The following is a 23,621-nucleotide window of genomic DNA, read 5'->3' on the forward strand; positions in this document are numbered from 1 at the left end:
CCTATTATGCTGTTTACTGGTGATTTATGATTGATTGAGGAGAGGCTAAATATTATGCAGAACACCTTTAAAGGCAGAACGTTGAAAGTATAACACTACAAGTGTTAAGCGTTCCATGGTAGGATAACTATGTGCTAGAAAAACTAGCTGCTGCCCCCCTTGCTCGCCTGAGTGGATTCCTAAATCATTGTCGATTCAGTCACATCCAAATTCAAATCAAGCATTTTTTTAATTTACGTCAGACGTTTCAAATTGGATTTTGAGATGTCTTAATGCTTAATAAGCCCTTTTTACTTACATAGTTGAATTCAAGACTATTTTAAGGATCCACGGACCCCCTGGGTGTTATTGGATAACCATAAACTAAAGTCGCCTAATGTGAGAGCTATACATTACGAACAAGAGGGTTTACATGTGAAAAGAAACTCTTCGGGCTGCGTACGTGAATTTCTGCCCTGTAGACGAAGCAGCACACCGTTTCTGCCGGCTGTGATTCCCAAAACCCCGTTCCATGTGGTTTGAACGGGGACGGGGGGGAGAAAAGTGCATTTTCCCCTGCGGGGGATTAAAGAGAGGAAGAACCACGACCACACCGCTGGGTTTGTGCTCATCACGCTTCTCCTTTGTCTTTCATGTTGTCTGTCTGTGTGGCAGCGGTGGCAGAAGTCGGGGACTCATCTGGAGCATCTGGCCTCGAGGTTTTGTCTGGACTCGGAGATGGCTCTGGACGGGATGGACTCCCCCAATATGCTAGTCATCAGCCCCTGCGAACTGAGCGCCTACACACAGAGATGGGACGTCCCCTTCTCATGACACCCGACCGCCCCCGCCCCCCCTGTGACCTTTCACCCCTGAAAAAGAGCCCACAGGCCCACAACCCTCTCATGCAGTCTACTAACCCCACCAGAAAATACTGTCGGCCAGAGAGGGAGAAGACTCCGGCCGAGGAGCCGGGTCCGTTGTGGCTCAATGGGGAGTTTCTTCTTCCTGTGAACCGGTAGCTGGTCTTAACACCATTCATCATGATCGTGACCGACCGAACATTTCAGGCCGATGTGGATCCTTATCAGGCCCCGAGACAATTCTGACTTGGGTTTTGGTTGGTTCTGGTCAGAATATGTCGTGGAAAGCTAGCGTTGCGCGGCCTTTCGTCAACTCTCGGGGCAAATCCGCTTTGAAAACCCGAGAGAACCCGAGAAGCCTTGCACTCCTTTCTCACTTGCGTTGAGAAGGTCCACTTTGGAGCTTTGGGGGGAGTTTACCGAGCAACCAAGCGCCCCTCGCGTCGGTCAGATAAGTGACGCTTTAGTCCTCCGTATGTTCCTCACATGTCCGCGGACTTGGTTGGTGGTCTTTTTAAGCAGGGTGATCCAAATCAGTGAGCACATATATGTTTTGGCTTTTTGGCACACCGGCTGTTGTCGTTGTTGGCTGTTTTTACCCTTCGGGTTGCGCAACACAAGGGTTCTTCTGACAAAAATCCACAACAGATAGATAGATATATTTTCTCAGCCACTTTTCCAGACACCCAACCGCTTGTTTTATAAAGTACTAGCATGCACGCTGAGCTAAAACTCCGGTCTGATTTTCACACTTCCTGCCATCGGGCCGTACCGGTTATGATACCGTTCTACTGACCGGCTTCTTTTTTGGGGGGGATTTTGAACAGCCTCTTCTCTGTCCACTGGGCCATTCTGCTGCCTGTTTCAATTTCCCATTATACACGGTCCAGCAAGCAGCCACGGTGAAGCATCTACTTCCTGCGCTGTTCTTTAAAAAGAGATAAACAAAAAATAAAAATAAAAAAAATCATAATCTGTTTTAAATTCACCCAGCGATCTCTTCGGCAGAGGAGGTTTCACGTTTTTTTTTTTTTTCTGCAGCTGTGGGCAAGATGAGCCGAGCCGTGGCTGATCGGATACCCTGTGTGAGGAGGATTCCTGAATACGTGTTTTATAATGGCTGCTTCTGCTTGACTGAAAGGGCTGTGGTGTTTCTGTATGGTCGTGACGGCCCGAATGCTGTCACTGGTACAGAAAACACACACACACACACACACACAGCTATTGAGATTTCAAAACTGGAGATCAATAAATGAAAATGCAGAAGTGTCCTTTTACTGATCCTCTTTCTTTGCATTTGCACTTTCGCCGTCGCATCACACCCGAGTGCAAGCTGACCCCAAACGCAACTCCAGACATCAAACACCTCTGCTTTTACCTCTAATATAGTCGGTACTACTAAAACGACCGCAGCTTCTGCTGCCAACACAACGGCAGCACACTGTTAGAGCAAAACGTGCAACTCGCTGTCTCATAATAAGAGAAAGAAGAAACTAGACGTCGTTACGGGGCGTGTTAATGCAGGTTTGCAAGACGGAGTTCTCGGCGGAAGATGGGCAATCTGCTTATCGGGTTTCCTCGGGCGGGTGAGGCCTGAAAAGACGTTCTGTGTGAAATCCAGATGTTAAAACAGTCCAGAGGGCCTCAGTTCACGGAGCGTCCAAGCCGAGGCCAAGCCTCTCTCTCATTTGTTGCCCCGAAGAACGATCAATGATGTCCTATCAGTGATATTTTAGACAGTGATTAGCATAACGCTCCTCTTCCCTGCGAAGGTCCCTCCGCCCTTTAGCAGCAGAATCTGCACCTCTCTGCCCTGTTTAGCTCCCTGAAGCCGACTGACTTGTTCTGCGTGAGCAGGAAATATTTGGTGATAAGAACAAGCCGGCCTATTAGAGATGCACAGAAATACACAGCTAATGTCAGAGAGAGACAGAACCAAGTGTGTTATGGTTCCCCCAGCATCTGCAACGTCAGAGGCCCAAGTAGCAAATACATTGGTGACGATCTAGAAGAAGAAACAAAAAGAGGTGGTCCCTCGTTCTTTGTAAGTTTTTGACCTTTTGGAGATTAAGGGTATGGCTGGAGGCTGGAGCCGTTTCGGGGAAACGATTTAAGTGTTTGTGAACATTAGAGCCCCGTTTAAGGGAGAACGGATGTGCTGTCAAATAAGAGTTCAGCTTTATAGGTTCAAGAGTCCGTTTGACGGCTATGTCGGATCATACATGAGGGATTTGACTCGGTACACTACTCACAGTTACACTCACCATACACATGTGCGTAGCAGAACAGGGAAAACGGGCTAAGTGTAAGGTTAAGACATCCAAAACCAAACATAATAACCATAAAAAGTGTGCGTGTGAGTTCAGCTCCAAGCATGAGCAAAATGTCTGGAGTGTAAAGGAAGAGAGGCGTGGGACAAGTGAGGATGGAGTTTGCATAGTTTGCAAGTTGCAGTAAGAATCCAGTTTTTACACGCTAGTAAGGTCTTTTATGACGGATGCCGTACAAATCCACTACACCAGAGAGCGGGAGAGAGAGGAGAGAGAGAGAGAGAGAGAGAGAGAGACAGAGAGAGACAGAGCGCGCGAGAGAGAGAGAGAGAGAGAGGAGAGAGAGGGGAGAGCGAGAGAGAGAGGAGAGAGAGAGAGGAGCGAGAGGAGAGAGAGAGAGGAGAGAGGAGAGAGAGAGCGAGAGAGAGGAGAGAGAGCAAGAGAGAGGGGAGAGAGCGCGCGAGAGAGGAGAGAGAGAGAGCGCGTGAGAGAGGAAAGAGAGAGGGGAGAGAGCGAGAGAGGAGAGGAGAGAGAGCGCGTGAGAGAGGAGAGAGAGAGGGGGGGAGAGAGGAGAGAGAGAGCGAGAGCGCGTGAGAGAGGAGAGAGAGAGGGGAGAGAGGAGAGAGAGGGGAGAGACAGAGAGGGGAGAGAGCGAGAGAGGAGAGTGAGAGGAGAGAGCGCGAGAGAGAGAGAGACAGAGAGGAGAGAGAAGAGAGAGCGAGAGAGACAGAGAGAGCGAGAGAGAGAGAGGAGAGAGAGAGCGAGAGAGACAGAGAGGAGAGAGAGAGCGCGCGAGAAAGAGAGAGAGAGCGCGAGAGAGGAGAGAGCGAGAACGCGACGTTCGCTCCTTAGCAGCGGTTGGCTTGTGTTGGTACCAGGGCGCTGTTTCGTGACGCCTCAGCATCCCACACCGGCGGTTAGAGGACTGCTGCTTATGGTTTCTATGGAAATGATCCCGTCCGTCAAAACAGCAAAGGTGGAATAAGAGAAAATGACGCCGGCTGTGTGATGAAACCTTCCCCGGCATATCCTTTAATTAGCTATCCCGGCTGTATCGACAAGAGGAACCCTTTTAGGTAAGTGCGATGACCTTCCGATCAGCAAGCGTCCCCGGGGGGGTTTGCTTCTTTTTCCGAGGTAATTCAAAAAAGCATTTAAATAGTAAAAACTCGTGTCAGGGGAACTTGTGGTTTGGCCGTTGCGGCTGTCGAGTCGAAAGCAGATCCGCGTGCGAGTTCACGACGCCGTCCTTAACGGCCGACCGCACGCCACGTTCCTCGTCGGACGTTCATTTCCGCTACACCGGAAGTGGGCGTGGTCTCCGTTGTAGTTCGTCGACGCGCCGTCTGTGGCCGAGCCGCGCGGCGAGGGAACTCCAACTCCCGGCGGCCGATGGCGGGCGCTTGAGTTTCACCCAGACGCCGATGACGTCTTATTTTGAGGACCGTCTCGTTCGTGGTCCCGAGTTCTCGCCGCCGTGGTCCTCGAACCGACGTTTGTTGTTACGGGAGCCGCTCCGTGTGGCGTAAAGATAAAGCGGGACTATGCCTCCTCCTCCTCCTCCGCTGGCAGGCAGGAAGTGGTCAGGAAGTAAGTGACGCCGATGGAAAGCGAGTTAAAACAACGAAGGGGACTGAGCGATCTAAAGCTCGGATAGGCCGACGGGGGGGGGAGATCTCAGCAGAAATTAGTAAACGTATTTATGTTCTCATTCGTCTGCAGGGGCGGATCTACAGGGGTGGCAACAGGGGGTGGCAGCTGCCACCTCTGGGACACAGTCTTGCCACCTCTGGGACACAGTATTGCCACCCCTCTTGCCACCAGGGGCGGATCTACAGGGGTGGCAACAGGGGGTGGCAGCTGCCACCTCTGGGACACAGTCTTGCCACCCCTGTTGCCACCCCGTTTATAAATCAGATAATGTGTTTTTAAAGTATATTTTATGTACACGCATGGTGAAGGTCAACGAGACCCCGCACCAAACTCATCTCAAACAGAAGTCGCCGATTTAGAATCCCCCCTCCCCCCTCACAGGCGCGGATCTACAGGGGGGCAAGGGGCACCTCTGGGACACAGTCTTGCCATCCCTAGGAAAAAATCTCTAGACCCACCACTGTTCGCTTGTGACCTGAAATGATGGAAATACTGCTGACAAACGTTCCCGTTTGAAAACAGTTCCCTTTGCAACAAACGAACCATTTTTTTTTTAATCAGCCGCTTATCAGTAATAAGTGAAATGTAGCACAACAAAGAAGACACGGCAACAAAGTGACCATTATTGTCGTTAACTTTTATTTCTCGTCACTCTCCAGCATCCCCGAATTTGCATAGCCGCCAACATGTTAAAAACGGCCGTTTGCGCCTCATTTACAGCATTATAGGTTTTAGCCAACGTTGGTTTCGAAGTTGCCTTGCGTTAAAGAGCCCGCTGCATTGGGGTCAAGGTTCTTAGTCCAGTCTGCTTGAGGCGTCTTGTGCCCAACTGACTGAACCATGGATGAAGGGCAGTGAACGCTTGATGACCTCAATGACAGGCCGGATTTAACCCTTTAACAGCTGGTTTAGGTTGTTCAGCTAGACATGCTGCTTGTAAAATGGGCCACTGGATTCACGATGACAGCCTGATGTCCTCTGTGGTGACCACCGACACTGGGTCAGGACACAAGTTAATACATTAGCTTGCTGAATTGGTCCTCAGTATGAATGCTGTTCACTCTTTCATAATCGTGAGTGTTGGTTAGTGAAAGCAAAAACTGTTCAGGCAATGTGTTTGTAAAAAACAAAACAAGGGCCCAACTTCACTTCACTTTTATCCCTGGAAAAAAGTACTTGAAAGTTTTTTTTTTCCAGTCACCCCTGTCCTCTCTATGTCTCACATGTTTATCTCATCTGTCCAATACCGCGTTCTCTAAACTGTCCCGTCTTTTTCCTTTAAGCCAACCAATGTTCCTGCACCTGCTGAGCACCTTTGGCTCCTCCTTCCTCCCCCAGAGCCACTCTGCTCTCCTCAGGGCCAGCTTCAGGAGCAGCGCCACTTGCCACCCTCTCCTCTTCGCTTCTCACCCACGGTGGCTGTTGCGGGGATTTCCCCCCTGGCCACCGTACCATCTCCCATCTCCCGACATCTCCTGTCCAAGAAGAACCTGTAGGGGCTCCCTTTTGAAGACACGCCTTCAGAACCTTCCATTCGGCAATAACCTAACTGATAACTCTGTTCTCAGTTGGCGTTCACCTCTTCCAGGTTTCTGGTTTAAGGGATCTGAAGCACGGATGCTTCACACATCCGCCTGCCTCATGCAGCACCTAGGAAACCACAGAGGGCCTCCACACAAAAAGAGGAAGCACACAGAGGAAAACAAGAGTGCAGGAGACAGAGGAGAAGACAAGGGAGGAGGGTTGGAGGGAACAGTGGTCACCTCCGAGGAGGCAAGACCCGGTAGGGAGCACCTGAATAGAAGTGGGGGCCAGGGCAACAACAAGAAAAGTACAATTGGGGAAGGCAGCAGAAGCCAAAGTGGAGAAAAGGTAAGAGTGGGTTATGGAGAAAAAGACAGACACCATCACCCTGGGATAAAAGACAGCGTCGGTCAAGATGGAGCCCTCGGCCGAGCGAGGGCTACACCAACACAGACAGGATTTAAAGACTCACACCCCACAGGGCCAAGGACTCAGTCCCCTCAGCCGAAGCACCCTGAGCAGGTCCCGTGCTTAAAACCTGCCCCCAAGTCCAGTCCCTGTCTCAAAGGTGGGAGTAAAGATGTGGTAAGGGGTGAGGAGGAGCAGGGAGGCCATGGAGGTGGCAGAGGAGGACCATGGGGAAAAAGGAACCAGACCTCAAAGGGAGACCACAAGAGAGACCCCTCTCCTCAGCCGCCAAACCCCTGGACCACTGCCAGCGCTGAAAGACAGCCCCTTCCTCCCGGAATTGTTCCTCCTTGCAGGCAACTCAACTGTGTCAAACCAGTGAGACGTAAGTTTGGTTTAAAGGTTGGTCTTCACGATAAAGGAGTAAAGATGTTATGCTGCGTTTAGTGAGTACTAGCTCATTAGTGACACGCTTTAAACTTCCGTTTACACAAACTGACCAGAGATAAAATGCCCAAAACCTCCAAGTCCATCAACCGCTATCAACTCGGGTCATAGGCCACATTTAGGTTCACAGGTTTGGTTTAGCTTAGGAGTTTTTTCCGTGTTTGGCTCAGTCTCAGATCAAATTTTCATTGTGGCATCAAGTTGTGTTTCGTGATACCTCACCTGTCTCGCCCCCCCCCCCTCCCCCACCACCACCACCACCACCACCACCACCACCTTTCTTCCCTAAGCTCTGCAAAGACAGTGGGAAGTGTTTCCCACATGCAGTACCGGCCTCCAGCCAGCGGGCAGAAGCGCGGCGTTTGACTTCACGGTACTGTCTTACAACATCTTGTCTCAGGAACTGCTGCAGGACAACGCCTACCTTTACCGACACTGTGACTCCAGAGTATTGCCCTGGGCTTACAGGCTGCCCAACCTGCTGGCTGAGATCCAGAATTACAACGCAGACGTGAGTGGTGACAGCTGTAGGGTTTTGGAGAGGATGTTGCTAGTTCATATCCCATGCAGGAAGTTTCTGGCAGGGAAAATCAGGAACGACGAGCACTCTGTTTAGTGACTCGTGTGCAAGACTTGCCATGTCATAACCGAGGGTCTCTCTTACTCACTTGCTCGTTCTTTTTTTGTGTGTCTGTCTCTGTTCCTCCCATTTTAGATTCTGTGTCTCCAGGAGGTACAGGCGGACCACTTCGAAACTCAGTTAAAACCTGTTTTACAGGCATTAGGTACGATATGTGTGTGTATGTTCACGGATGTATGCGAGTGAGAGTGCGAACAAGCCTTTTCTCCCCATTTTGCCATTTGTTTATCGGTCTCTAATTATGCCCCCCCGTTCGAGCTTTCTGCACATTTTAGCAATTTCTTAAAATGTGTCAAAAATGGAAACAAGAAATAAGACTTCCTGAGAGCAGAGTAGAGCTACTTTGCAGTCTTTCCAGAAAGGATGATTAATGGACAAGTTATTGTAATTGCACGTCCAGCAGAGTTGTTGAATGTTCCTCCAGCTGAAGATATGAAGCCCAGTACTTCACGATGCTTTAATGCAGAAACTGATCACACAACCACGACAGACTCACTGGATGTGGAAACAGTGCTGCACAAGTAATTTCTTAGAGGTCATTTTACATAAAGTGTGCAAAATATTAGAGTAAAATTTTTGGTAAATAAGTTTAGCCTTGACTCTATACTATAAAGATTTCAAACTCAGATAGAAAGTGCTTGGATGCAAACTCCACGTCAACTGTCCTCGTGCAAGTCTGCTGTAGTTCCACTGTACTAACGGCAGGGGGAGACAGACTCCTATTTTTTTTGCTTTTGTTTTTCAGTTCTGCAGTATGACGGTTCAAAACTGGGTGGCCTGAAACGTTTTATTGTATTATTTTAAAGTATCATGATTATATAATTTTGCACATAAGTGCTTTCTTACTTTGAAATAATAAACGTTTGCATTGGTTTTCTCATGTTTGTATGTGTCTGGGTCCCTGTGTGTGTGTGTGTGTGTCAAGGCTACCAGTGTGAGTACAAGAAGCGTACTGGCAGGAAGCCAGATGGCTGTGCCATCATCTTCAAAACCTCCTGCTTCTCCCTCCTCTCCTCCCACGCTGTGGAGTACGTTCGCCCCGGCGACCCCCTCCTCGACCGCGACAATGTGGGGTTGGTCCTCCTGCTGCGGCCCAACCATGCCAGTGGCCAGTGGGATCCCTCCTCCTCTGTCTGCATCGCCAACACCCACCTGCTCTACAACCCTCGCCGTGGGGACATCAAACTGGCTCAGCTCGCCATCCTGTTGGCTGAGATAAGCCAGCGGTCCCGCCTCCCGGATGGGTCGTCTCACCCGGTGGTGGTGTGCGGGGACTTTAACTCCACCCCCTGGAGTCCGTTGTACAGCTTCCTGACGACGGGCTGCTTGGAGTACGAGGGGCTCCCGATTGGCAGGGTGAGAGAGACACACACACACACACACACACACACATATTCGCAAAACTATACTTGTGGGGCCCCTTCATTGACTACATTCATTTCCAAGCCCTTAACCTTAACCTTAACCACACAAACTACATGCCTAACCCTAACCTTAACCTAAGCCTAATTCTAACCTTAACCCTAAAACCACGTCCTAACCCTAACCTTAACCACACAAACTACATGCCTAACCCTAACCTTACCCTAACCTTAACCTAAGCCTAATTCTAACCTTAACCCTAAAACCACGTCCTAACCCTAAAATAGACCCTTTTACTTGTGGGGCCCCATAAAATGGCCCAAGTTAGGTGGTTTTTGGTTTTTCTATACTAATGGGGACCAAATGTCCCCATTAGTATAGAAAAACATGATAGATACACACACACACACACACTAGTTTTATAAACTATCACAGTGTGTGTAAGTGAATATACTTTCATGTGCACACCTTCCTTCATGCATACTTTGTCTACACATGTGACTACACATTTCTGTGTGTGTGTGTGTGTGTGTGTGTGTGTGTGTGTGTGTAGGTGTCAGGGCAGGAGGACAACCCCAGAGGCCAGCGTCCGCTCATGGCGCCTATCTGGTCCAAGAGTGTGGGGGTCAGCCAACAGTGCCAGTACTACAACAAACCCACCATGGACCCTGGTGCCGTCAGTTCTACCGGTAAACCCTTTAGCTGAGTCTTTAGTTTAGTCGTACAGTTCACTTTCTCCTACTTCAGAGGAGAAGTCACTACAGTCAGGGCGTCTGGGCGGCAGTTAACAGTACATGTTAAGTGCTGTTGAGAGCGTGTTCGGTTCAGGGACTACTTTAAGGGGTTTATGTGGTTTGAGGTGGATGTACTTTCACCTGTTAGACTCTACTGTGGCAGTGGGCTGTTTTCTCTGTTAAAGGGAAATCTCACCGATGGTGTTGTGCAGTCGGTCCTGATGGTGTTGTCGACTGAAGCAATAAAGTCCTCCGTGCACCATATTGGAGGAGAAGTCGTCCCCACAGCGCCTACATGTACCAGAACGCATTGCTGCTCAAGCTCCTGTATCGTCCTCCATGAAATCCCCTCTGCCAGTAACGAGACGTCATCCCCACCATCGGAAACATAGCTTAGCCGAGAGAGCGGGGATTCTTTTTTTTGAGCGGCGTGTTTAGATTAGGGTATTAGAAACCCTGCTGGGCTGCAGTTTTTCGTGCCGTCAAATGATGTCACGATACTTCACTCGGTGGCCTGGAAGAAAGCGGTTTCACTGCCACCCCAGAGACGCAGAAATGATCGGGAACAACTGCAGGTGCATTTCACGTGCCATCCTTGTTGCAGATAGACAGATGAGGTCGAAAACCAGCGAATTTTCCCTTTAATTACTGTGCCTGCTTTCTGTATATCTGTCTGTCTCACTGTGGTCAGGGGTGACTGGAGCCATCTCCAGTTTGACTGTACAGGACCTCACTGCCAAGGCACCTGCTGCATCTAACAGGTAATATCTCTCTCTCTCTCTCTCTCTCTCTCTCTCTCTCTCTCTCTCTCTCTCTCTCTCTCTCTCTCTCTCTCTCTCTCTCGCTGTCTGTGTCTCTCTCTCTGTCTCTGTGCATGCTGGGAGTCGCTGTGTGACTGAGTGTGTTTGGTGAAAGCGACCTGCTGCTAGTAAGTTTGATTTATTTATCCATTTTATAGTAGGTTTTTTTTTGTGTTTTTTTTACGGTGTGAGAGAGACGGCATCCTCGGAGACACTTTCTCCCTCTATCCAACATGGAGTGTCTTCACATAGATGGCCTCTGAGTCCCCATTCAAACCAGCGCTCCTCCCTATCAGGGATGTGCACATCCTCATCCTTGAAGGAGTGGCCACCGGCCTGGAGGTGGTGCAGACTGTGGAGTCCTGGCCTGACGTGTTAGCTCTCCTGTGTTGTGCCATCCTCTTGGCCGGCATCTGTTTGGTTCCCCACATGTACAAGTCACTTAACAGTGTACACTATGTTGCTCTGTATGTGCTGGGGGATCCTCGGGGTGGACCAGTTTCTGGCGCAGCATGTTCTGGGATTTGAAAGCAACTGAGACGCGGTGTTTGGAAAATGTGTCTCAACTGTTCCGACGCTCCTGCCACATACAGAATCACCACTGGTTTACGCTTTGACAGCTGTTGTCCTTCTCCTGTCTCTGATTGGCTGGTGCACTGTTTGGGCGTCTTCCTGGCTTTGACAAATGCCCAGTTAGGATAACCACACTTAACTAGGGCCTGTTTAATGTGGGATTTCTCCCCTTCCCCGGCCGCTGTGTCGGGGAGAGGTTGTCAGCTCGGTGGTCCAGCGTCCCGATGACTCCTAGTTTGTGCTCCAGTGGATGATGAGAGTCAAACCTTAAGTACTGATCAGTATGTCATAGTCAAGACGGCGGACATCAGGCTCGTCCAGGTACAAGCTCGGTTGCTGTGTCTCACTTTTACTGGTGTTATTTGTACGGAAATCAACGCGTATACACCAATACAACAGACTGGATCTTTTAAATATCTGGGAGAAAACGTGTGGATTATTTATCCAACAACATATTTCCATCCCTGATGAGTCACGGACTAACACCGTGCCTGGGCAAATAGGTCTGCCTGGGCATATACTAGGGACAGGAATACTGGACGACAACGTACCGGCACAATCACCAGGTTCAGGAAGCGGCCCTACCGACCAACCTTGCCGATTTTGTTACTCTCCAATGTTAGATCGCTCAGGAATAAAACGGACAAACTTCTACTTTTGATCCAAACTAAATGGAATTACAAGGAACGCTCTGCCATCTGCTGGATCAACACACCCCTGATGCGGCTGTAACACTCCCGGGTTTTGCTGTCCACCGAGCTGACAAGTCAGTTAAACTGTCTTGGGAATCTTAATGTGGAGGTGTATGTTTTATGATTTAGGAATGCTGGTGAACCAACTCCACCATAGTACAACTGTCCTGCTCCCCAGACCCTGTGTTCCTAACTATTACGTGCAGACCCTTCGACCTCCCTAGGGATTTTGCATCCATTGTGCTAACTGGGGGCGGCACGGTGGCGCAGTGGTTAGCACGGTCGCCTCACAGCAGGAAGGTCCTGGGTTCGAGCCCGGGGGTAGTCCAACCTTGGGGGTCGTCCCGGGTCGTCGTCTGTGTGGAGTTTGCATGTTCTCCCCATGTCTGCGTGGGTTTCCTCCAGGTGCTCCGCTGTGTGTGTGTGTGTGTATGTGTGTGTGTTGGCCCTGTGATGACCTGGCGGCCTGTCCAGGGTGTCTCCCCGCCTGCCGCCCAATGACTGCCGGGATAGGCTCCAGCCTCACAGCGACCCTGAGAACAGGATAAGCCGTTTGAATAATGTATGTATGTATGTATGTATGTATGTATGTATGTGCTAACTGGTGTTTATAGCCCACCACAAGCTAATGCTAACGCTGCCACCAGTGAACTAGCACACCACATATCCTCAGTTGAAAGAACACAGCCAGGCTCCACAATAATAGTTCTGGGCAACTTCAACCACTGCAATTTGTCTTAACTCCCTAACTATATGCAACAGCTGACATGTCCCACAAGAGAAGATAAAATACTGGACCACTGCTATACAACAATCCTGTCAGCTTTCCGTGCCTTCCCAAGAGCCCCGCTGGGAAAGTCCAACCAGGCAATGTTGTTCCTTGTCCCGACGTGTAAACAAAAACTCAGAAGTGTTAAACCAAACTCCCAACACCGTTAAAATATGGTCCACAGATGCCATTGAAACCCTTGAGAGGTTGCTTTGAATGCACTGTTTGGGACACCTTCAGACACACGTGTAGCTGCCTCGACTTGTACACAGACACAGTGATGTCACGCATCCAGTTTGGGGAAGACCGATGTATCCCGACCAAAACCGTGACGTCGCACAATAGCAAACCCAGGTTCTCAAAAGAAGTAGTTGCACCACTCGGGAAAAATAATTCTGCCTTTAACAGAGGAGACAGGGAGAAATACAAGTCTGCCAAATATGAACTGCGCCCTGGAATCAGGAGAGCCAAGTCTTGACTTCCCAAAAAAAACAAAACTGGAACAACAACTCACTACCAATAACCCCAGAGCAGTCTGGAAAAGCCTGAAGGAGATGACAAACTACAAAAAAGAGCCTGCTTCACCACCAGTCTCTCTGACAGGCTCGATGATTTTCATGCATGGTTTGAGGATGTACACACCCCAGCACTAATCCCCCCCCCTCCTCCTTCCCTCACCCCTTCTTTTTTCATCCAGGCGGCTTTTCAAAAAAATAAATAAAAGGAAAACGGCAGGGCCGGATCAGCTCTCATCAGCTATGCTTGGCCACTGTGCGGATCAACTGGCCCCAGTGTTCACTGACATTTTCAACACCTCCTTACAACAGTGTGCACTCTCACAGTGTTTTAAAACAAATCTACCATCATCCCAGTCCCTAAGTCTGCCAAAACACCATGCCTCAATGACTTTAATAATAGTAATAATAATAATAATAATAATAGAATCAGAATTGCATCTCTGCTCTTCGCAGATGATGTAGTTTTGTTGGCTTCATCAGAACGCGACCTCCGGCGCCCACTGGGGCGGTTTGCAGCTGAGTGTGAAATGGCCGGGATGAGAGTCAGCACCTCCAAGTCTGAGGCCATGGTTCTCTACCAGAAAATGGTGGATTGCTCCCTCTGGGTTGGGGATGAGTTGTTGCCTCAAGGGAAGGAGTTCAGGTATCTCGGGGTCTTGTTCACGAGTGAGGGTAGGATGGAGCGGGAGATTGACAGGCGGATTGGTGCAGCATCAGCAGTAATGTGGACGTTGTACAGGACCGTTGTGGTGAAGAGGGAGCTGAGCCGGGAGGCAAAGCTCTCAATTTACCAGTTAATCTTTGTTCCAACCCTCACCTATGGTCATGAGCTTTGGGCAGTGACCGAAAGGGTGAGATCGCGGATACAAGCGGCTGAAATGAGTTTCCTCCGTAGGGTGTCTGGGCTCAGCCTTAGAGATAGGGTGAGGAGCTCGGACATCCGGAGGGAGCTGGGAGTAGAGCTGCTGCTCCTTCGGATCGAAAAGAGCCAGTTGAGGTGGTTCGGGCATGTGATCAGGACGCCTCCTGGGCGCCTTCCTCTGGAGGTTTACTGGGCACAGCCAACTGGGAGGGACCCCGGGGTAGACCCAGAACTCGCTCGAGGGACTACATGTCCAATCTGGCCAGGGAACGCCTTGGGATCCCCCAGGAGGAGCTGGAGGGTGTTGCTGGGGAGAGGGACGTCTGGAGTGCCCTACTTAGCTTGCTGCCACCGCGACCCGACCCCGGAGGAGTGGCTGATGATGAATGAATGAATAATAATAAAAATGTTATTTATATAGCACTTTTCTAAAACAATGTTACAAAGTGCCTCACAAAAAAAAAGATAAAAACAGACAAGGCAAAAATAAGAGGTCAAATAAGAGTAAAAATAAAAACAGTATAAATAAAAAACAAATAAACATTTGTAAAAGCTTTCATAAAAAGAAAAGTTTTGAGACGAGATTTAAAAGAAGCTAGAGACTTGGTTTGTCTTAGCTCAACAGGAAGAGAGGTCCATAGTGTGGGGGGCTCTAACAGCAAAAGCCCGATCACCCTTTGTAACCAACCGAGACCTGGGAATAACCAGCAGGGCTCCATCTGCAGACCTTAATGATCGAGGGGGCACATACCAAGTCAATAATTCACAAATGTATGAAGGAGCGAGACCATTTGAAGCCTTAAAAGTGAGCAGTAAAATTTTGAAATCAATTCGAAATATAACAGGGAGCCAGTGTAGGGAGGCAAGCACAGGAGTGATATGGTCATGCCTCCTTGTCCCTGTAATGAGCCGAGCAGCGGCATTTTGTACCAACTGCAGACGGTGGAGGGAGCCTTTGCTCTTGCCCTTTATTCTGATACCAGAATAAAGTGCATTACAATAGTCGAGCCGAGAATAGATAAAAGCGTGTACAACTTCTTGCAGATCGGCAGCTTGTAAAAATGACCTAATTTTGGAAATTAGCCCGAGCTGGAAAAAGCATGACTGACCAACATGTTTGATTTGATTATTACTTTAGACCAGTTGCCCTCACCTCAGTAGCTATGAAAGTGTTTGGGTGCTTAGTGCTTTCCTACCTGAAGTCCTATATATCCCCACCGATGGCTCCATATCGGTTTGCTTATCGGGCTTACGGATCTGTTGAGGACGCTACAAAGCCGGCTCTACACTTCACTCTGCAACATCTAGAATCGACCAACACCTACGCACGCATCCTGTTTATCGACCTTAGCCTGGCTTTCAACACCATTAATCCTCTCACACTCTTCACCAGGTTTCTAGACGTGAACATCAACGCCAGCTCTGAGTTGCTGGATACTGGACTTTCTTAGAAACAGAATTCAATCTGTCAAGGTTAATAACAGGTCATCACGCCCTCTGACCCTCAGCACTCGTGCACCACAAGGCTGTTTGTTATCTCTGCTTTTGTTGTGATGATTTACACTGGAACTGAGCTACCATGCTGCGCCAAAACAATTGTCACCAATATTGTTGTGTGGCAATAATAAAGTATCTATCTATCTATCTATCTATCTATCTATCTATCTATCTATCTATCTATCTATCTATCTATCTATCTATCTATCTATCTATCTATCTATCTATCTATCTATCTATCTATCTATCTATCTATCTATCTATCTATCTATCTATCTATCTATCTATCTAATGTGTTGGTTTACAGTAAGCACCAACAATCAAATGTCCCCCATCACCAACTGCAATTGCACAGTGTAAGAAGGCTAACCTGTCATTTTCCACATCCTCCCTGGTGAACTTGATGTGGTTGTCCACAGAGTTAATGTGGTCGGTGAAATGTGCTACGTCCTGAGATTTAATTTTAACCCAGGTGTCGTCCACAAATCTGAACCAGTGGCTAGGTGGTGTCCCTGCATCAGACCTCAGAGCCCTCTTTTCCACTTCCTCCATATACAAACAAGTTGGCCACTATAGCTGAAACTGGGGCATGGTTCTGCCTATAGTACTGCCCCCTGTATGTGAAGTACATGCACTGAAGACACAGATTCCGGAGCAGACACACTTGGTCAGTGTTAAGGGTGGTCCTTTTGCTCAGGGTGGGGTCATTTTGTAATTTCATACGGACCACCTCCACTGCTTCATCAACAAGAACACGTGAAGCATGTATCATAAGAGACCATTGTTTCATCCGCCTCCATAATGATGTCCTTCACCTTATCCACAACATCCGTAGTGTTCTTAATGCGATGTTCATTACTGCCTGCCAGCGGGTTAAGAAGAGATGCCAGAAACTTTGAGATGTTACAGGTCACTGAGTTCATCATACAATAGGCCATAATGGCACATCCTGTTTATGTATCTTAGGTAATCCATACAGACTTGGTGTAGCGCCCCCTGGGTATAATCTGGTACAAAATTCTGTCAATAGCATCGTCCTGTTCCAACAGCTTCAGGCAGACTATCACCTTTTTCTTGTAACCACTGCCTGGATCTCGTTTCAGGGGCTCATAAATATTCATGTCGCTAAGTAACGTCATAAATTTCTCACGACAGTCTGTCTGCTTTAATAAAGCAGTGCATCTGCCTCTGTTTGCCGGAAGGGTGACGTTATTGTCCTGACTGAGAGTCACGAGAGCGTTCCTCTCATCTCTGCTGATGCTGAATGGCGGCAGCTTCGCGTTGCTGATGTAGGCTGAAACGTTCATCCACAGTTGCTCCGCTTCCGGGTCCGTGATGTTTTTACGGATCGCCGATCCCGTGGCTGTGATCGGTTCCACTAGCGAGACTTGCCTCGGCGTGACAGCAAAATTCTCAGCCCCTTAGCAAGGATGTCTTACTCCGCCCTGGATGAGTCGTCTGTCAGACAGATTCCTCACCCACTTGTCCACATCGCCGGCGTGTGTCCGGCATCCGCCGCTCTTTCTGCCGTTGAGGGGGCCGTCCGTTGTCCGCCGAGGTCTCCGGCATGCAGCAAAGTAGGTCAAACTTCTTTTGCTGCCGGGTTTTCGACTCTCCGCGTGCTAGGCGAGCCGTGAACTCAGTCACACGTTGGAAAGTGGTCTCGCCCGTTCGTTCAACAGCTGGTTCTGTGCCTTCTGGAGGATCTTGTTGCCTCGGTGGCCCTCGGCGAACATTTCCTTTGCAGGCTCTTCGGCGTAATCCCGCTCTGTCTGCACCTGAGGCTGAATCCTAGGGGGTTTCTGTAGTCTGCCATCTTATGCGCCATTCGCGCGTATAAGTTTAAGGCAGTTCTCGCCAAAATGGGTCAAAATGTCAAATGAATGGCCACGGCAAGTTGCATATGAAACCGATCGCTGGTTTCGTTGTTATGCAACGGCGCTTTTCATGAGGTTTATCAGCTGACCTGCAGTCAGCCGAGACTGACGAAGTCACTTCGATCAGTGATGAAACGTTTCTCCCACTAAACTTGGGGTCCAGATGAGCTGATTTAGCTTTCTGGGATTTCCTTACCTGCATTTCTAATCTCTCTTGTCTCTCTCTTTCACACACATACACACTCACAGTCTTTATAAATAAGACACAATTAACACCGTCTCTCTCACACCGTCTTTCTGCCTGTCTCACCAAAGCACCAAAGCAACCTATTCCTGCCTGCATTAACAAACCAACACACACACACAGTCTTTCTAAATGACAGTTCACACTCTCTCTCACACTTTAATATCAGCATTTTACCTCGTCTTTCTCCAGAACACACACACACCAAGTTTCTCTCTAACTCAGACACTTACACAAGCTCTGTTTTTTAATATCATCTCTGTTTCTCAGTCTCTCTCTCTCGCTCTCACTAACACACATACACAAATCAGCCAAAACATTAAAACCACCTGCCTGGGCATCCGGTAGCATGGCAGTCTATTCCAACACAGGGATTGTTGGTTCGAATCCCTGTATTACCTCCGGCTTGGTCGGGCGTCCCTACAGGCACAACTGGCCGTATCTGTAGGTGGGAAGCCGGATGTGGGTATGTGTCCTGGTCGCTGCACTAGCGCCTCTTCTGGTCAGTTGGGGCGCCTGATCGGGGGGGAGGGGGACACCTGCCTCGTGCCACCAAAACAGCTCTGACTTGTTGAGGCATGGACTCCACAAGACCTCTGAAGGGGTCCTCTGGTATCTGACACCAGGACGTTAGCAGCGGATCATAAATCCTGTAAGTTGCGAGGTGGGGCCTCCATGGATCGGATTTGTTTTTCCAGCACATCCCACGGATGCTCGATCGGATTGAGATCTGGGGAGTTTGGAGGCCAAGGCGACACCTTGAACTCTTCATCATGTTCCTCAAACCATTCTTGAACATTTTTGCGGTGTGGCAGGGTGCATTGTCCTGCTGAAAGAGGCCGCTGCCATCAGGGAGATACTGTTACCATGAAGGGGTGTACTTGGTCTGTGACAGTATTTAGGTAGGTGTTACTTGTCAAAGTAACATCCACTTGAGTGCCAGGACCCAAGGTTTCCCACCAGAAAATTTGCCCGGAGCATCACACTGCCTCCACCGGCTTGTCTTCTTCCCATAGTGCATCATGGTGCCATCACGATGCTCACGCACCTGGCCGTCCACATGATATAAAGGAAAACGTGATTCGTCAGACCAGGCAACCCTCTTCCATCGCTCCGTGGTCCAGTTGTGATGCTCACATGTCCGTTGTAGGCACTTTAGGCAATGGACAGGGGTCATCGTGCCGATGAAAGGCGCCTGGCACTTCCGCCACAACGGGGCCCTAAGTCACTAGCCGGACTCTTCTCTTCTGTAGTTCCCCGGTGGTGGAACGAGGTACCAAACTCCATTCGATCCGCTGAGTCCCTCTCCCTCTTTAAGAAGAAGCTAAAGACCCAGCTCTTTCCGACTTGAACCTAGTTTTTTTGGCACTTACTTGCGTTGTCGCCTCCTGACTAGATCCTTGCTTGTGTCGTATTAACTCTCAGATTTACGTCACTTTGGATAAAAGCGTCTGTAAATGAGATTGGAACATCGTGGGCAGTCTGACCGCTCCATACACAGCAAGCTGTGATGCAGTGTGTTCGGACCCCGGTCCGTCGTAGCCAGCGTTAGCCTTCTCAGCAGTTTGAGCTACGGCAGCCCTTCAGATAATCGATGTTAGTCACCTCCCCTGTCAGTGGTTTTAATGTTTTGGCTGGTCGGTGTATGCAGGTTCAGACTGTAAGCAAGTGTGTGTCTCTGCAGGGCAAGAATTGAGCACAGCGTGAGGCTACAGTCATCCTACCAACACTTCTTGGTGCAGGACGGGAGACCCGAGATCACCACCTGCCACTCCCGCACTGCCGTGACGGTGGATTACATCCTGTACACACCAGGTACATACACGCTCAGAAAACGCACATGTGCACGCACGCACACACACGTTTAAGGCCCAGACACACCAAACCGACTAGCGGCGACAAAGGCCGACTGTTGCGTCGCCTGCCGCCTGGGCCAAAAAGTAGCACTCGAACACACCGCAAAGACTGCAGCCGACGGCCAACCAGCACACACGTTCTGCAGTGATTCGTTAAGCTGAACAGCCAATCAGAGTGATGTCACTTAACGACGGGCTCCGCCCATTCAACACGCTGAATCAGCAGAAAAGCTGCTGACGGGTCCGGCTAGTGCCGACGGTGCGGGACACACCGCAAAAACTAGGGCCACAGACACTCACCGACGGCCCGACATCGGCCGGCCGTTGGCCGGGTGTGTCAGGGCCCATATACACACTGCATTTAGGTGAATTATATTCTGTACACACTAACACACACACACACACACACACTAACACACACACACACACACACACACACACACGCTCACAGCACTGTCTGAGACACTGTATACTCAGTTATGCATCACTAACTTATTTATAAGTTCACAGTAACTTATTTATAGCCTTCTTATTTGTTCAATGACTCTTACATCTCCACTTCTTTCTTGCTGTTTTTGCTACTCATTTCCTTCATTTTCTCTTTATTCACTTTTCTCTTTGTCTCACTCTATTTTTATCCCTGTGTCGTTTCTGTCCCATTTCTACTGAATGTTTCCCTCTCGCCATGCGCCCTCTCTCTCTCTCTCTCTCTCTCTCTCTCTCTCTCTCTCTCTCTCTCTCTCTCTATTTCTCTCTCCCTCCCTCTCTCTCTCTCTCTCTCTCTCTCTCTCGTAACATGTGCTGTCGGTTGCCTAAATCTCTCTCTCTCTCTCTCTCTCTCTCTCTCTCTCTCTCTCTCTCTCTCTCTCTCTCTCTCTCTCTCTCTATTTCTCTCTCCCTCCCTCCCTCTCTCTCTCTCTCTCTCTCTCTCTCTCTCTCTCTCTCTCTCTCTCTCTCTCTCTCTATTTCTCTCTCTCTATTTCTCTCGCTCTCTCTCTCTCTCTCTCCCTCCCTCCCTCTCTCTCTCTCTCTCTCTCTCTCTCTCTCTCTCTCTCTCTCTCTCTCTCTCTCTCTCTCTCTCTCGTAACATGTGCTGTCGGTTGCCTAAATCTCTCTCTCTCTCTCTCTCTCTCTCTCTCTCTCTCTCTCTCTCTCGTAACATGTGCTGTCGGTTGCCTAAATCTCTCTCTCTCTCTCTCTCTCTCTCTCTCTCTCTCTCTCTCTCGTAACATGTGCTGTCGGTTGCCTAAATCTCTCTCTCTCTCTCTCTCTCTCTCTCTCTCTCTCTCTCTCGTAACATGTGCTGTCGGTTGCCTAAATCTCTCTCTCTCTCTCTCTCTCTCTCTCTCTCTCTCTCTCTCTCTCTCTCTCTCTCTCTCGTAACATGTGCTGTCGGTTGCCTAAATCTCTCTCTCTCTCTCTCTCTCTCTCTCTCTCTCTCTCTCTCTCTCTCTCTCAGACTCTAGCGCTTCCTCGTCACACCCTGGTGGGCGGGGTCTCCAGCTCCTCAGCAGGCTGTCATTGGTGGGCCAGTCGGAGTTGGAAGAAGTGAACTGTCTGCCCAATCAGCATCACTCGTCTGATCATCTGCCTCTTTTGGCTCGGTTCCGCCTTCGGTGCTGACACGGCCAGTTGTGTGTGTGTACGCGCACGTGCGTGTGTGTATTTCGTCATTCAGAAAAACACAAACAAACACACACAAGTCAAAGAAGGTTGACTCAGTTCATCTGGATACAACGCTGATTGACAGATAGATTGTATCTGTCAGTAAACGTTGTATCCAGATGAACTGATTCTGGATTAATGAGCATGCATAAAGACACACACACACACACACAAGCCCTCTCTTTCCCTCGTCATCATCTTGCCCCAATGGAAGAACATACTACCAGGCAGATGATACAAAGATCTGTGTCACTGGCATCGGACATTTTGGCTTTGACCACGAGCAAGCGAGAAGACCCGATTCGTTCCATCTTAGCAGGCTAGCAAGCCAACCGGACTAAAACGCTGCCTATTTAATTTGGGCCCTTATTCCACTTTCACAGTAGAGTGAGCATGATAATGATTTTAATATATGCAATTTGTTTTCTGAATATTGTGACTCTTCTGAATATCGAAACACACAGAAACAAATTGCTCATGTGACAAGAGATCACAAGCTTGATCCCTGCGTAAAGGTACGATCAGTCTCGATATACGGAAAAACTCAAGTTTTCCTCTCTCGCTGACTTTTCGTTCGGTTAGCAGGCCGTGGATTTTCCCGCAGCACCACAAGCAGTGTTTATGATTGCACAGAAAACCACGCGGCGTCATAAACAGGGTTTTGGTGCTGCTGGAAAATCCACGGCCCACCAGAGGGCCCCGTCGTGAACTGTATAGAGAGTTTTATATCGGAGTCGTGTCCCCGTGGCCCCCGTAATCACTCACGGGGAGAACCCCTTTTATGACGAGGGGCTTTTATCACGCAGCACTTCTTCAGAGGGGCTTCTAAAGGGCCCTGCTTATAAACCCCAGGTCATATAAACCCCATGTCATGTAAACCCCATGTCATGTAAACCCCATGTCATACACGAAAGACTGGAGATGCCTTGATCCTGAACTATGGTGCAGCTCTCACACGTGGTCCAGGGTTGGCTTCTGAGCCACTTCAGTTCACAGTTCGTCTTGCAGGGCAACCAGCTAAAACCCTCCATCACTGTATCGGTCTGAATTATTTGCCATAGGTCACGTGAAAGAATAACAGCTGCTGACGAGTCAAAGTCACATGTTAATTTAACCAGGTGAGCGGTAAAAATAAAAAAGCGGTTGCTTAAATTTCTGCAGAGTCCATTTAAACAAGTTGTGGTGATTGTCATCCCGTCGAGCTAAACGACAGTGTTGGGTCAGTTCAGCAGCAGTCAGGCAGTGCTGAAGAGCCTCTTGAAATGTCGCTGATTAGTTGTGGTGTTTAACTCGTCCAGACACAGATTCACAAGTCTCCTGACTGTAGGGTCGCTAAACATCGCTGAAGAGCACTGTGTGGACCGTGTAATCCAACGCTTTGGTAAATACCTGGAAAGACAGTCCCCAGCACACTGGTGTTTGCACCGTCTACTTTTACAGATTGTTTACTTTAATGACTTTACTATGAGTTCTACCAGGATATGGTTTTATGAAGGGAGTTATTTGTTTTAAATGCTTTTAATGTAAAGAAAATTACTTGAAGTCTCTCAAACTGCTGCTTGTGTTTGAATGTCAGTCGGTCTTAACGTGCGGTCGTGTTGTGGTCACGGTGCAGGGGGCTGCTAGTCAGCTAGCATCCTGGTGTAGTTATGTTCGGCCTTCATTTAGTTGAGCGTTAGCCGCGGGTGAGAGACATGTTTGCCGCCATGTTAGCTTCACTTGTCTTTCGTCTTCTTCTCTGTTGCGCGTCGGTTTTCGGTTCGGGTTACGCAATGTTCTGCAATCCGCGTTTGGACGAGGTTTTGGAATTGGACAAAAAATTCTGGAAAAGTGGTGTAAAAGGCGTATTTGGTCACTGCCAAAACAAAGATGACGGACCGGCGTGGAGCTACTGGACCCACACAATCCAGGATTCTGTTGTGGTGAATCTTAAACAGCTCTTGAATCTTCAAATCTTTTGAATTTGTGAAATGGAAAATTTGCAGAAAGCAGAATTTTTGAGCCATATAAAACTATTACCGGTTATGGGAGTAGTCCGGGTTCTATGTGTTGCAGACGACGCGTGGTTTCTACGATTTCTATTCAAGTCACCACATGGCACATGTAAAAGTAATAATGAATAAATTCGTTATGTTACATTTCAGTGGAACATGTTATTTCTTTTCATGATGCCACCAAAGACTGCTGGGAAATCGACACAACTAGCGTTATTTTAGTTTTCACCGACTGTCGCGTGATTCCTTACATCCGAGTGTTTATTCTGTCCGGCTACCTTGGCTGCAGAAGTTAGCTAGCAGCACTGAAACTTGTGTAAGTGAAGAGAGAAGCAGGAAGTCTTCCGGGTATAAACAGAAAAGAAAACAGAAGCGTGAGAGAGAGAGATGAGCT

General features: G+C 48.9%; 1 protein-coding gene across 2 annotated transcripts; it reads left to right on the forward strand.

The window, feature by feature from the left end:
* The first annotated feature begins 3,884 nt into the window (after positions 1-3,884).
* On the forward strand, positions 3,885-22,121 carry angel2 (angel homolog 2 (Drosophila)). Of its 2 annotated transcripts, none has more exons than XM_056294979.1 (9): positions 3,885-4,188; positions 6,049-7,082; positions 7,435-7,655; positions 7,860-7,929; positions 8,710-9,140; positions 9,700-9,835; positions 10,572-10,641; positions 19,397-19,527; positions 21,028-22,121. In XM_056294979.1, the coding sequence occupies exons 1-9, from the start codon at positions 4,121-4,123 to the stop codon at positions 21,189-21,191; spliced, it is 2,325 nt and encodes a 774-aa protein (XP_056150954.1). In that variant the 5' UTR covers positions 3,885-4,120; the 3' UTR covers positions 21,192-22,121. The 2 variants fall into 2 exon arrangements, with proteins under 2 accessions (XP_056150954.1, XP_056150955.1); XM_056294980.1 differs by lacking the exon at positions 3,885-4,188 and adding an exon at positions 4,581-4,702.
* The last annotated feature ends 1,500 nt before the right edge of the window (positions 22,122-23,621 follow it).

This window comes from Lampris incognitus, chromosome 15 (genome assembly GCF_029633865.1).
Source record: "Lampris incognitus isolate fLamInc1 chromosome 15, fLamInc1.hap2, whole genome shotgun sequence".
Classification (NCBI taxonomy): domain Eukaryota; kingdom Metazoa; phylum Chordata; class Actinopteri; order Lampriformes; family Lampridae; genus Lampris; species Lampris incognitus.

Bases quoted from the DNA above. Each gene is read 5' to 3' on its own strand.
- angel2 (XM_056294979.1), top strand. From the start codon at position 4,121: ATGAAACCTTCCCCGGCATATCCTTTAATTAGCTATCCCGGCTGTATC. The intron at 4,189-6,048 runs GTAAGTGCGATG...TTTTCCTTTAAG, and splicing joins GACAAGAGGAACCCTTTTAG to CCAACCAATGTTCCTGCACC. The intron at 7,930-8,709 runs GTACGATATGTG...GTGTGTGTCAAG, and splicing joins ACCTGTTTTACAGGCATTAG to GCTACCAGTGTGAGTACAAG.